At 38.9% G+C, this 14,517-nt stretch overlaps 2 protein-coding genes across 2 annotated transcripts in view; both read right to left on the bottom strand.

The window, feature by feature from the left end:
- Positions 1-2,104: 2,104 nt before the first annotated feature.
- LOC124260334 (chymotrypsinogen B-like) lies at positions 2,105-9,366 on the bottom strand. Its single transcript, XM_046694621.1, has 7 exons — positions 9,208-9,366; positions 6,229-6,375; positions 5,786-6,014; positions 4,719-4,924; positions 3,879-4,022; positions 3,168-3,316; positions 2,105-2,395 (listed from the first exon to the last, which is right to left on the bottom strand). The coding sequence occupies exons 1-7, from the start codon at positions 9,299-9,301 to the stop codon at positions 2,225-2,227; spliced, it is 1,140 nt and encodes a 379-aa protein (XP_046550577.1). The 5' UTR covers positions 9,302-9,366; the 3' UTR covers positions 2,105-2,224.
- A 3,748-nt stretch (positions 9,367-13,114) lies between these two features.
- LOC124260333 (fibrillin-1-like) overlaps positions 13,115-14,517 on the bottom strand; it is a 37,733-nt gene continuing 36,330 nt past the window's right edge. The window contains exons 20-21 of the mRNA XM_046694620.1: positions 14,048-14,199; positions 13,115-13,412 (exon numbers count right to left, since the gene is read on the bottom strand). Coding sequence (XP_046550576.1) covers positions 13,233-13,412; positions 14,048-14,199 — 332 coding nt within the window. The 3' untranslated portion in view covers positions 13,115-13,232. The remainder of the gene's footprint in view (positions 13,413-14,047; positions 14,200-14,517) is intronic.

Below are 14,517 nucleotides of genomic sequence, written 5' to 3'. Positions count from 1 at the left end.
GTGTATGTGACAATACGCTTTTGTGTATGTGACAATATATTTTTTGTGCATGTGACAATATATTTTGTGTGTAAGTGACAATATATTTTGTGCATGTGACAATATATTTTTGTGTATGTGACAATATATTTTCTGTATGTGACAATATATTTTCTGTATGTAACAATATATATTGTGAATGTGACAATATATTTGTGTGTATGTGACAATATGTTTTGTGTATGTGACAAACGATTTTGTGTATGTAACAATACATCCAAAATTAATGAAATTTTGTAATACCGAGGGGCCAGGTTCTTGTCGATAGTACCTCCACAACTGTTCATCGAGCGTGCTGTGGTAGTTTGAAAGGGGACATTTAGGAGCAGTTATTGTAAATCATCTGTAAATTAGGTCGACTTTTCCTGAGGGGAAAGACGTTGCGTTTACTGAAGATATGACAGTTTCGTATAAAAAGTGAGTAAGGATGGTTTTACGCAGCTTTAAGCAATATTCAAGTAATATCACGGCGTGGGACACCTGAAACGGGCTTCACATATTGTATCCATGTGGGGATTTGAACCCGGGTCTTCGGCGTGACGAGCGGACGCTTTAATCACCAGGCTACTCCACCGCCCCAACCCTTGCTTGTGAGGATCAGATTTGTCACCCTTAATTGAGTACCAAAGGAGCTGAATAAACACTTTAAGCACCCTACCACGGATTCAGGTGGTGCGAAGCGTCTTAGGGGGTAATATATTCACAGAATGTTCTTCGATATCCTTATTCCCATAGGCCTCTATACCAAATTGTGAGAAGACTGTGTGAGGCATCCTGCGTGACCCACTTACAATATGTTCCCTTATTCACACGCCAACGTCGTTCTTTATAGAGGTGAGTTATGAAATACATGTCTTGGGCATATATACAATTCATACAGGACCTATTCGAGCACATTCATTAATTACCTCAATAGCATTTGACTAAGGTAAGGCCAATGATGGCCGTCACGACGATGAGCAACTTTAAGAATCTGCTGGATGATTCCGGCTACATCAAAATGATGTGTTTGTTACTATCAAGTGGTGATGATACTGGGTGTTCGTGAAGTGATCATAATAACTTGTATACTTTGGCTGCTGGGCAACCCATACTTCAATACTTAGATCATTACCAGGACATCTTAGCACGAACATATCTCTCCTGTTCTTAAACAACTCCAGTTTCCAGCAGAATCAAGTTAAAAATCCTATTCCACACCTTCCAATGCCTCAAGACAGACTCTGCTTCTTCTTATCTCAAAGCCCCTGTTCAGCCTCACACACCAAGCCGGACACTGCGTTCCCAAGACAAGGACCTTCTCCAAAAGCCTCACTGTAAAACAGCAAAGGGCGAACGCAGCTTCAGATGCGCAGCAGCATCTATGTGAAATGCTCTTCCAGACAACATCAAGTTATCAGAAACGCCATCAGCATTTCGGACGAACTTAAAAACCCATCTTTTCCTTTGACTGTTAAACCAAGAGGCACTGTGTGTATACTGTGAACATGTGAAAGTGCCAGTGAACAGTATACCTGGAACCTTTCAGCGCTATACAAAATGATTAGATTAGATTAGAAATCAAGTTTCATTGGACAAGCCGGAAACCTATGCTAGAGAGTATGAATCCCGTTCGAATTCCGGTTCTCCCAGGTTATGTTCCTAAATGTGTGATCACTATACTCCGTGAGTTTCACCAAACTGGTAAACGTCTGGGACCTTTATCACTCTGCGTTTGCCTCTTATATTCAGCACCCGTTGGGATCCGGGTTAGAATTGGTCTTCAGTAACCCATGCGTGTCGTAAGAGGCGACTAACGATCGGGTGGTCAGGCTCACTGACTTCGTTGACACATGTCATCGTATCCCATATATAGGCCGATGCTCATGCTGTTAATCACTGGATTGTCTGGTCCAGACTCGATTATTTACAGACCGCCGCCATATAGCTGGAATATTGCTAAGTGTGACGTTAAACAAACAAATCTTATATTTAGTTGACACGCCGAGATATATGAGAGATATCTACAAGTGTCCAATCCGTCGTTCAGCCAAGTCAATTAAACCAAATAGGAATAAAGCAAACATCAATGTGCGAAGTTATTTTATTCATAAGTAATGAGTAATACATCTGCATTTGCCAATTATGATGCAACAATATCAATGACATAGAAAGTGCATATTTACATGTGCTTATGTATGGGTGTTCAATTAGTTCTAATTATCTGCTCGATCCAGTTCATGGCATCTCTGACAAGAGCAACTCTCATGGGATTTGACGTGTCATCACAACGTAGCTGTGTTACGCCCAGTCCCTCCACTGTGCGAGGAGAGTTCACGTTGTCTCCTTGGCATACCACGGGTCCTCCAAAGTCTCCCTTTAAAATTTAAATAAAATATATTTCATCTCGAAATACACTATACAATAAAGGCATTTGATGCGAATATGATATGAATTAACTTCACGAAATATTAAAAAGCCAAAGCTAGAGAAAATCGAGTCTCGGCATAAAAAAGGTTTGTTGTTTGTTGCCTAAAATTGAAAGAAACTATATATTAGGATGACTATTGAGGGGGGGAACAACTATTGCGACAGAGATAGTCCATTGCGACCAACTATTGCAATACTATAGCAATAGTTGTTCTCTCCTTGAAGTGTCTCATTTGAAGACAATTCTTAAATGGATGTATAGTTTATATGAAATAAAAACAGGTTGAAGTAGTTTCAGTCTCTCTTAACAACTCACAAGAAACTTGAAACCCAGATCAAGTAAACAGTTAAATCAAGTCAATTACTAAGCTATCGATAGTCACACATACATTCGATGCATCGATAGTTTATCGTTTCTACCATCGATTAATTGCTATCGGACACTCAACAATTTCAACCCATCGATAGTTCGATGCATCGTTACAGCACTACTATATATGTATACAACATCAACCAGAAAATGTTATTCAAATTTAAATTTAAATTTATTAAAATCTCTCCGTTAAACATGTAGCAAGGACAATACACCATGTGTATAAAATATGCATCATATGAGCAACTAGACATATTTTATTCCACTAGTTCAAAAAGATCTGAACAACAAAATTACAGAAACTGTAAAACTGGTCTTTCACATATATGACGATGGATTATCTTACCACACATGCAAAGCTCCCCCTGTCATTGACAGCACAGCCGGTCTTGGCGGTATAGCTGGTCTCAACCCCATTCTTGTAATACTCAAAAATTTCGCAAGCGTCTTTGCCAAACAGGGTCATGTCAACTTTCTGCAGTCGATCTCTCAGTTCTGCAATACACAATTTAACAAAAAAATATTTAGACACAACTATTGGATTTTGCTAGGTGCTCAGAATTCCTTATCAATCAATATGTAAACCCAGTCTTTTAGTATTGGTTCCGCGTTTCCGTTGTCTGTGGGCCTGTGATGAGACTTCAAGGTAATTTTACACTATAAAGCAATATGGATTGAACATGACACAGCCAGCTGACCATCTTCATATACCTTGTATGTACCTTCTAAAACCAGATCGAGAAATGCTATTCGAACTTAAGTAAGCTCCTCTCTTTAATCAACCACTTCATCATGAACTATTGACTGCGGCGTAATATAATATTCACTTATTTACATGCTGGAACATTCACTCTTGAATGCTTTAGTTTGGTAAATAACATCACCTGTTTGTCATATCTTTGTACTATTTTGTTATAAGCTGGAACATTATTTTTCTGGAACATACCTTCATTTTCATTATCTTGAGATTGGTAAATAGTAACACCTGTTTTCACATGTGTTTGTCATTTTGTCATTATTTTGTTTTATGCCGGAATATTAATATTCTGGAAAATACCTTCATTTTCATTAGCCCCCCATCCAGTGGCCTTGCACTGAGAAGATGTACATCTCTGTGTTGATGTGCTTGGTAGACAGGCGGGACGAACACAGTCGTTGATGTCCACATCATTTTCTAGTTCGATCAGAGCAAATGCATTTTCTGAAATTCAAAGACATTGCATGTGTTTATAAAATTGTTGCATTGTCAATTGCTTAACAGTGTTCACATAGTAACCACAACAATCCTACAACTAATTTGCTTTACGTCTTATCACAAATGTTCCACATTATATAAAATATGCGTATAGAATAGCAATAATAAGTGTCCCACAGTGGGGTTCCAGGGTATTGTATTGGACAAGACATCTTAACGCGCTGCAGTTGTTTGTTTTGTTTGTATGTTTGTTTGTTGTTTAACTCAGCAACATTCCAGCTATATGGCGGCGGTCTGTAAATAACGGGATCTGGATCAGACAATCCAGTGATTAACAGCATGAGCATCGATCTACGCAATTTCGATACGATGCATATGACATGTGTCAACCAAGTCAGCTGTCCTGACCACTCGATCCGTTAGTCGCCTCTTAAGACAAGCATGAGTTGCTGAAGACCAGTTCCAACACAGTTCCATCATACGTTTGTTTGTTTGTTTTATCCATATTTTATTGCCAAACAGATAAAGGCATTGGGCTCAAGTGTACCCCGTATCGTCGCCTTCTCCCAATATACAATTAAACATAATAACATTTAGACACTTAGACACACGTAGTAAAAAGAACTATCGATTGATGTTCAAGAACATCTTATAATTGCCATTCGCTTAACGTATTCTAATTGCTATCGTCATGATATTTACCTTGCCAGACTCTCTCTGTGTTGGCAAGGGAGATGTTGAGGACGTTGAGGAAGTTGGTGCTGACGTCAAAGTTGAATTCGGGGTGAAAGTAAACCTGCCTAACCCGACGGAGTTGTTCGCCTCCACTCAGTGTCTGGTGGTCGTAATCCCCCAGAACAACAAACATCTGGTTCTGGAAGGTCTCCGTTGGTAAGTTCCTACCTGCGCTAAAAACAGAAACAAATCACGTCAGTATGACACAACCACACTGTTTGAACAAATTATATATGCTGGGACGCCAATTTATCCTTTGCCCCAAGGAAGGGTGGTGTTGTTGGTGGCGGTGGAGAGGTTCTGCTTCTCCAGCTTCTCAATTACACCAATGCAAGTCCAGACGTTTGGATGACCAGTCCAGACCCTAAAACCGAAAGTGGCGATCTGGTCCCTCAACTGTATGAAATGTTCTCGGTAGGTCTGCGTATATGCTGATACTTTCATTTTAACACTCTTCGAGCATTAACTGGATATCAGGCAGTTGTTCTACTAAAGTTTCCCATATGTACACTTCTATGGTTGCAATCCTGAAGTGTGTGTGTGTGTGCGTGCGTGCGTGCGTGTGCGTGCGTGTTTGCGTGTGTCTAGTAGTGGGTTGGAGATGGATGGGTTACCCTATGAGGGATTTGAGCTGGGGCCAGTAGCCCTTGGAGAATAATCCAGAATCGAGACTTCAATCAACAGGGGCTATCCTGATAGCCTCTCTTGTGCCCTCGGACGTCACGAAATGCGTAAGGAAATAGGTTCAAACTAACAATAGCCATCTGGAAGTCGAACCTCTAACCATTGAGCAACATTTCAAGACGTAATTACGTACTAGTATTCTGCACAGTCGTACATTTATCATTAAGTAGTTCAGGGCCCCGTTCCTCAAAGCGACCGTTGCGCTTCGACAGTCCATGTTAGCCTATGTTAAAGTATGGTAGTTATGACCGCATTAGGGTTACGATCGCTTTGAGGAACGGGGCCCAGATTATCATTTTATATTAACTCATGTTCCAACTTGTCATTTTCAAAGACAATCATCTACTTACAACAACACTGAGAGTGGAGTGGTGAGAACCCATTTGGACTGAACCAACACACCACCAGCAACGTGAACGGAATTAGAGATTGACTGAGGCCTGTTTACGTCAGTGACACGACGTAGCGACGCCTGCCATGGAGACTGACAGGGTTCTTCATCTTCGGACTGAGTAAACCGGGCTTGGACCCCAATAAGGCCACACTGGGGGTGATTCACTCCTGATGTTGGATCCTCGGCTGGAAGGGGAAACATCTTTAGTCAGGTTTTAATTTTTACTGGAGGGTTATTTGTAATATAGTTGATCGCTGCTTTGAGTATGTATTATTATGTGGCGGCGATTAATTTCAATTGATGATAAAATTTAATCTGAACGATCCGAATGGACGATCAGAATGTTAGCGATGTGTTAGACGAGTATTTGGAATGTTCTGATATTTTCAGTTAATTCACCATCTTGTTCACAGCATATGTTTGCCGTGGCCCAGCAGAGGAGGTAGTTCTGGGGGTTGACAGCCTTCCATCCGGCCGGACAATCTGATGCGTATCTTCCAGGGTGACAACTGCGAACACTCGAGCCTTTAGCTCCCCGAGTACACACTGAAAACAATGTATTGCAATAATGAAGACAAATTTCAATTTTCAAAGATTCCCCTCACATATTATGAAAGAGAATAATTATGATTCTCCGGTAAAACTACATTACTTAATGTAACTTTTTAGCTAATATTACTTTGTGATACAAGCTCGCTCACAATAGTAGGTACATGTGTATACAGATCATTTCAGAATTGGAAGAAGTGAGTTAGAGAGAGAGTATACTTTTAGGCCGCTTTTACTAATATTCCAGCAATATCACGGCGGGGGACACTAGGACCGGCTTCACACGTCGTGCCCATGTGGGGAATCGAACCCGGGTTTTCAGCGTGACAAGCGAACACATTAATCACTAGGCTACCCCCACCGCCCCTTATTCATTTTCAACGGTTGAATATTAAGTATATTGCTATTATTTCTTTGAAAATTGAACACATTTTACTATCTGTGTTTTCTCTTCACCTCTGTATTTTCATTATATAGTGAGCCACGAGTGAACATATCAACTTTGTCGGACCACAAGATGAAATATACATGTTATTTCACAACATTAACAAAATATTCTATTTGTTATATTTTGATCATTGTCTATAAATGATCGAGACATCGAGTAAGTCAGCATTTTATTACAGAACACAACTACAGTCTAGCCCTTGAGCAGAAAGTAGTTCCAGGCAAAAGTGATATTCTACTCAGTGAAATAACATCATGTTATTCTTCTCAGTGAAAATACCATTTTTATTTTTTACCAATATTTTCAGTATTTCACCTTTAAGAATATAATACACATTTATACTAACGTACTAACGTATTCAAGCTGTTTGTTTCTTCTAAATCCCTCGCCTACAATGTGGTTAACTGCAAATGTCAGACTAGCACAGTCACACAGTACAAGTCCACACGAGGGAAACCTTCTCTTTCAGGAACATAATTACCTTGTCGTCGACCCGTCACATTTAGCTTTGTCATGCCGTTTCCCTCTTTATGTCCAGTAAGGTTATCACGAATAACGACTGGTTCCAAGATGTTTCGTATTGAGTGAGTGAGTTTAGTTTTACGCCGCTTTTAGCAATATTCCAGCAATTTCACGGCGGAGGACACCAGAAATGGGCTTCACGCATTGTACCCATGTGGTCAATCGAAACCGGGTCTTCGGCGTGACGAGCGAACGTTTTAACCACTAGGCTACCCCACCGCCCCCTTTTCGTATTGAATTATAGAAGATACTTAATACACGTATACGTCTTACGTTCTGTGTTAAAAGCAATGACAGTGACTGATGATTACGGGAATGTTACAACACATTTGTGAATAATATGCTAATGTAATGTCTTTAAATAAACAAAACATTCAAAACTTAATGTTACAGTACATTGGTGAATATTATAGCAATGTTATGCCCTTCCATACACGAAGCGTTTGGAACCTGATGTTACAAGATATGAGTGAATATTATACTAATGTTTATGTCCTTTAATAAATGAAGCTTTTAGTACCTAATGTTGCAATACACTAGTGTATATTAAGTAATGTTTATTTCCATTAATATAGGCATCTTTCAATACAACAAACAAATAGACGATTACATTTAGAAGTCTTAAGAAATTGTATTTTCCTCATAACCATTTTTGTCGTTGACGATGTATATGCTTGTAGGAATATTCTTCACGATATCCTTTGGCTGTACTGGTACTTTCTTATTCATTATCATTACTTTGTTTGCGATGTATATGTTTGCAATCAAATAAGTATTGCTGTCTTATATGTGCCCAACTGCAGTGAACCATCAAAATTATTTTGTGGAAAGGAAATGTTAATCAGAACATTTTAAGGAATGACTGTTTCACTGGTCTCTTATTCATTCAGTAACCAGTACTGAATTACATCGGCTTATCATAAGTATTTCAGGAGGTCAGATTCTCTTATTTCGATTTTGCCAATCAAATTCTGTTCTGAATCTTTGTACAAAAAAAATAAATCTGTAATATATTTAACAAAAGATTCAAAGATAAACGGTCTCTAGCTTAAATACAGAAACAAATTTGATTCTGGTTTAAAATATCACGTGTAAAATATTTACGTATGCAATGTCGAATTAATGCTTTAATGTATTTTGATTTGGAAAAAATATTTTAAAAAGACATTTAGGGACACTTTATGTCATTCAGGTTAATGATCGTCCATAAACGTGTCCAGATACCGCAATGCAGGGCGAATGCGTTTTATGGACAAGGGATATCTGAAACGTTTTGAGTCTAATAATTGCGCAATGAAGGACTAGAATACCTTCCAGAAAACTCTGAAATGCAGCTTGGTGGTGGTTGATGTATTTAAGTCATCTGGTTCAGTGTTATCGTTGTATCTGTATTCCTCTCACACATGCAGTTGATTAACTACCCAGGATGTGTGAACACTCCCCAGTCGGTATGGGAAGGGTACAATAGAGAAGCTCGGGAAAGCCAGAGTATATATTTGCTCAGATTAAAACTTGCTTTGAGTTGATTTTGGGTTGCTTTTTTTGTTTCAGGACACGTTTAAAAACAAATCCAGGTTTATTAGATACGCGCTGTTGTACGTTGTATGTTCTACACTGCTAATTTCGTTTAAACATTATTACAAACCAAAATTTACGAAACATATTAAACTGAAAAGGCATAAACACAGCCAACTTGTATCCATATTCATGACTTAATTTAAAGAATTTAAAACCAAATTGTTGATAATTTTATCATTGCGCTTGAGGGAATTATTTGACGTAAAATGTAGGAAACTTCAGTATTTAAGAAATATATATGTACATAAAAAAATCTATGATTTTATAATGTCTATACTTACAGCTGTTCCTCTGAAATGCCCACGGGAGCTGCGCCAAGGCAGAGTTTCCCAGAAAGCCCACAAGAAGGACAAGAGTCTGCAGTCTGGTCGCCATTTTGATCCTCAAATCTACGGTTGATCTCGTTATATATCGGCTTGGTACACCTTTGCCAGCACTGCAAACACTCTCCGGGAATGTCGCCCAGGCCTAATTTGTGTGATGTTTCCACACCCAAGCCAAACACTCACACTGTAGCGGGGATAACCTCCCCGTGCTGAGATTTGGTGGTTGGAAGGTTTAATTAAAATGATGCTACTCTTAGAAACAAACCACGAAGACACACTGAGTCAACACTTCCTGGTATATTTAACGGAAATTAGAGAATTGTTCTTGGAGATATAGTTACCAGTTTCCAACGAGTCAAATGGAATTATACTAAAACCGATGTATATTTAACATAAAAGAAAGCCTTTACTATTTTTAAAAGTATAACGAAGAATACTTTCTGTAAAACTTTGACTGTTTGACATTACATTTTGTTTTGACTGAGCTATGAATAAAATTAATAAAAATGTATGATCATGTTTGATTCGTGACTCATGAATACAAACATGTGTCTGCGATGTCCTAACATGTATCTATAAAAAGATATCATAACTAAAAAATAATGTTTGTATCATTATAAATAAATACCACAACTCCCAGGTTTCAAAACAAACTAACGCTTACTTTTCTTGTTTCTTAACAGAAGCGACAAAAACATTTCAAAAATTAAAAGAAACCTCTTCTAAAACAGAGTCCGTTTCGAATCCTAAAATATCAAGTTTAAGCATGTGTCTATGGTTCATATACAATGATACCAGGTGTTTGCACAAAGGTGACCGCATCCTTATCTACCGCTGGTACCATCACAAACACATGCAGAGACAGGGTAATTGTTCATCTAAAAAAACAACTTAGGAACAAATAGTGAATGTCAAAATAAGGAAATTGCAAAATACGCTATGTTGATCACTGATGACAATTTTAGAATATGCCACATTGAGCATGTTGAAAGCTTTACTGAGAATTCATATCAAACATTATGTGGATTTCATTTAAGCCCTTGTTCGATTGTACCTCCAAAGTTGGAAAATGTACCTGTTGGAATATTGCTTGACATGAAGGGGCATTTGACTATTACAATAATGTCGGGCATTTTTTAATTTGAATCTGTATACATCTACTGATTAAACGATCTACTGATTAAACGATCTACTGATTAAACATGAGTTAGTGTCACTGGCCTATTTTCTCTCGAGCTGAGATGGGCAAATCAGTAGTTGTTTCACCATTATGTGACATAATTCCATTGTTTTACTTTTGCCAATATGGCAATTCTTATTCATGTGCATTTCTTTGAGATTGTAAACTAAAGATTGACTATGAGTTCGTATCTGGCTTACAAACAAACAACATACTGACAATGACTGGGAATATAACATAATAACATATATCTAGTACATGTCACATTCATGCACTGATGAATAAGAGGCGCATCATATATTCTCTTCAAGATGTTTGTTTGGAATGAAACAACAAATCTGACTCAAAACAAAATTGATGTCCATTGGTTCGATGATATATAAAGTCATCGGGAGTAGTGTGATGAAAGGGAGATAACTCCTATCACAAAACGTCGCTATTTTCCTTCATGGTCCATGAAATCAAGATACTGCTGCTTAGCTTAAAATAAATCAATTTTGCATGGTTTGATATTTATATTAATGCATTAAATAATGAATTGATGGTGCTTCTTCTACTATTTTGCAGGGATTGCTTTATTGGATCTTTTGCTTTTGAAATTTTCATTTGTATTAAAGTTTTCATTTGATAAAGCGCCAATATTTTCCCTAATTTAATACTCATGGTACCATTAGCACCATGCTCCCAGCCTTCAGTTATAAACCACCAGGTACCCATCAACTGCTTAAAGAAATATGGGAAAGACCAAAGTCCAAGAAATTCTCAGGAGTCGTTTTTCTGAATGTAAGTCCGTCCTCCACCCCTCTGCTCAATGAGAAGGATTTGGAGAGATGTGATGGATCTGCTGAAGGATGTGGAAAGATGTGATGGATCTGCTGAAGGATGTGGGGAGATGTAATGGATCTGCTGAAGGATGTGGGGAGATGTGATGGATCTGCTGAAGGATGTGGGGAGATGTCATGGATCTGCTGAAGGATGTGGAGAGATGTCATGGATCTGCTGAAGGATGTGGAGAGATGTCATGGATCTGCTGAAGGATGAAAGATTGAACATTTATCAATCACTCTATCCGGATCATCAGTGAACAAAATGAAGCTGAGTGTTCATGCATCTCCACATGAAAAGACACAACCCTGTTCATGACTGCAAATATTGTCACTGAAAGTCAGTCTCTGTGTAATCTTCCACAACATCATTCTTAAACTAGGGTATGTTTTGTTTGTTTGTTGTTTAACGCCGCACTCAACAATATTTCAACTACATGGCGCAGTCTGTAAATAATCGACCAGATAATCCAGTGATCAACAGCATGAGCATCGATCTAAGCAGCTGGGATACGATGACATGTGTCAACCAAGTCATCGAGCCAGACCACCCGATCCCGTCAGTCGCCTCTTACAACAAGCATGGGTTACTGAAGATCAATTCTAACCCGGATCTTCACGGGTCCAGGGTATGCATACATCTGTGACATCATTAAAGGATATGAACACATGTCCTGTTTACTTCATGAATAAATAGTTTCTTAAATATCGGAATTACCATGGGACAATTTTCGTTGAGATTCTGAGTAAACATTATACAAAGGGTTATCACTGACAGCTCCAAACATTCGCAGCATGTCCTGCTCTGTACACGATACAATAGATCCAACGCTACGCCCTTCCTTAAAAATAAATACAGCTTTAATTCAGACTGAGAGATTGTATTTACTTTTCAAACCTGACGCGTCGGACGCGATTATACGACTACAGAAAATCGCACAAACGACTTCTTTCATTACAACATTTTCACATCTAGTCACGTGAGGAGTATTTGCGTTGCCACACGCAGCTATATGAAATTTTCAATCGGAACACACCTCTTGTGACTTGCAGGAGACTGTTTAGCATCCGCCATGTTTAGTGACATTCCATCGTTATCACTGTACGAAGGAAAAACCAAGACTATAGGGCTGGGATGGGTCCAAAATTTCTTACCGGGTACCCCACACCCTATTACCCTACCCGGATAAACGATATGTTAATTCCTGACATCAAATTTGAAAGAAATGGCAATATATTCTTCAGCTCGGAGGCTAAAATTTCGAGTTTTTTCACTATCTTAATCATGCATCATATTGAAAACAGGTGACTGTAAATGATGTCTAAATCTTCAAAGACAATTCAATCATTCAATCATAAAAGAATAACATATTACATTGTTTAATCTATTAGACACAGTTACCCGTCCCAGCCCTACAAGACTAACCTTAATATGTGACCATGTTGAAAATCAAAGCTGGCCTCGGCAAACCCTTTCACTACTAGACACCGAACGTTCAAAAATGGAAATAATTGTGTACAAAAATGATCGCAGTTTGAAGTTTTAGACTGGATTAATTCATTTGATAATGTTATTATTGAAGTTATAAAAGTTAACGCTTTGAAATAAATTTAAAAGATGTTGCTGAAAGAAGCAGCATGGCAGCATGTTTTTGTTTGGCAGTTTCCGTCTACTGCAACTTCTTTCACTCCAAAAAACCTTACGTTTGAAAACATTTTTACCTTTCTTTTCAAAGGCTCCATAACCATTACAATTTGACATTTCAATTACAACCACGAAAAGTAGTACAATAATGCTGATAAATTGTTACGATCTTCAGGGCAACGATCGTTCGATAAACAGACCACATAAAAAATATTTTGTGCCAATATTTTATATAACCTTAAATACAATACACATCTGCAAATGCCAATTATGATGCAATAACAATATTAATCATGTCCAATAGACGGTGTTCATTTTGACGTCCTTATCTTCAAGGATTCGCTCTGATGACCTGTTCAATCCAGTCGACCGCTTGTCTGATATCACCAATGTTAAACTGTGAACTTGTGGGGTTACTGTTACAGGTGACCTGTTCCATGAGAGATAAACCGTCCGCAACGTACTTGCCACTGGCAGCGTCTCGGCATATCACCGTGCCACCGAAATCACCCTACAAGATAAAGTTGTGTTAGTCATTTGGATTAATATTATACGCCGCCTTGTGTTCAAGGATGATCACGGCGGATCAGGTCGATGTGGTAAACATGTCCGAAGTGGGTGGCTTGGGTGAATTTAGTTTTACGCCGCTTTTAGCACTTTTCCAGCAATATCACGGCGGGGGACACCAGAATTGGGCTTCACACATTGTGCCCATGTGGGGAATCGCATCCGGGTCTTTGGCGTGACGAGCGAACGCTTTAACCACCGAGGTATGCCCCGCCCCGCCCGACGGATGGGGGCGGTAGAATAGCCCAGTGCTAAAAGCGGTGTAAACCTAACTCACTCACTCACTGCTGAACTCTGCACGTTGAGTATGTGAGTTTACTTTTACGCCGCACTCAGCAATATTCCAGCTATATGGCGGCGGTCTGTAAATAATCGAGTCTGGACCAGACCGGATCAACAGCATGAGCATCGATCTACGCAAATGGGATACGATGACATGTGTCAACCAAGTCAGCGAGCCTGACCACCTGATCCCGTTAGTCACCTCTTACGACAAGCATGGGTTACTGAAGATCAAATCTAACCCGGAACTTTACGGGTGCATACATAAGTGTCATGTAGGAGGCGTGTTGTACTTACTGAGCACGGCGTGGCTCCAGTACTGTTGACGGCACACTTGGTCGTCAGAGGTTGAACAGTTTGTACTTGGTTGTTGCGATAATAACTGAGGGCTTCACATGCGTTGAAATCAAACACCTGGACCTCAGCCTTCTGGAGAACGCCCAGCAGGTCTATAACAACAATATTAATAATAAGTGATCCGCACAGTCAGAGATTGATGACACACACTCACCAAAGGCGCTTATTGAAACCATCTGGTTTTGACTTAAGTTAGAGTTTTTACTCAAATTTGAGAAAACAGAAAAATGCATTTTCCAGAATACACTAAAATCGATATTGAACCCAAACATAGTAGAAAATTTGAATTTGGAGCATAGATTACTTAAGTTGTTTAGGCTTTAAAATTTTTTAAAATGCAGTTAAGATTAAAATTCAGCTGTTTCGAATTGTCAAACTCAGTTTGAAATTTGAGTAAAAACATAAGATTG

The sequence above is a fragment of the Haliotis rubra genome, unplaced genomic scaffold, assembly GCF_003918875.1.
Source record: "Haliotis rubra isolate DU_JTF1 unplaced genomic scaffold, ASM391887v1 Scf76, whole genome shotgun sequence".
Classification (NCBI taxonomy): Eukaryota; Metazoa; Mollusca; class Gastropoda; order Lepetellida; family Haliotidae; genus Haliotis; species Haliotis rubra.
Note: the sequence above shows the minus strand (reverse complement) of the source record. Positions and strands in the feature narration are given on the sequence as shown.

Coding starts and splice junctions, on each gene's coding strand:
- LOC124260334 (XM_046694621.1), bottom strand. CDS start 9,301: ATGGCGACCAGACTGCAGACTCTTGTCCTTCTTGTGGGCTTTCTGGGA. Junction 6,015..6,228: donor CATATGCTGTGAACAAGATG/GTGAATTAACTG, acceptor TTCCCCTTCCAG/CCGAGGATCCAACATCAGGA. Junction 3,317..3,878: donor GGGGGCTAATGAAAATGAAG/GTATTTTCCAGA, acceptor TGTGTATTGCAG/AACTGAGAGATCGACTGCAG.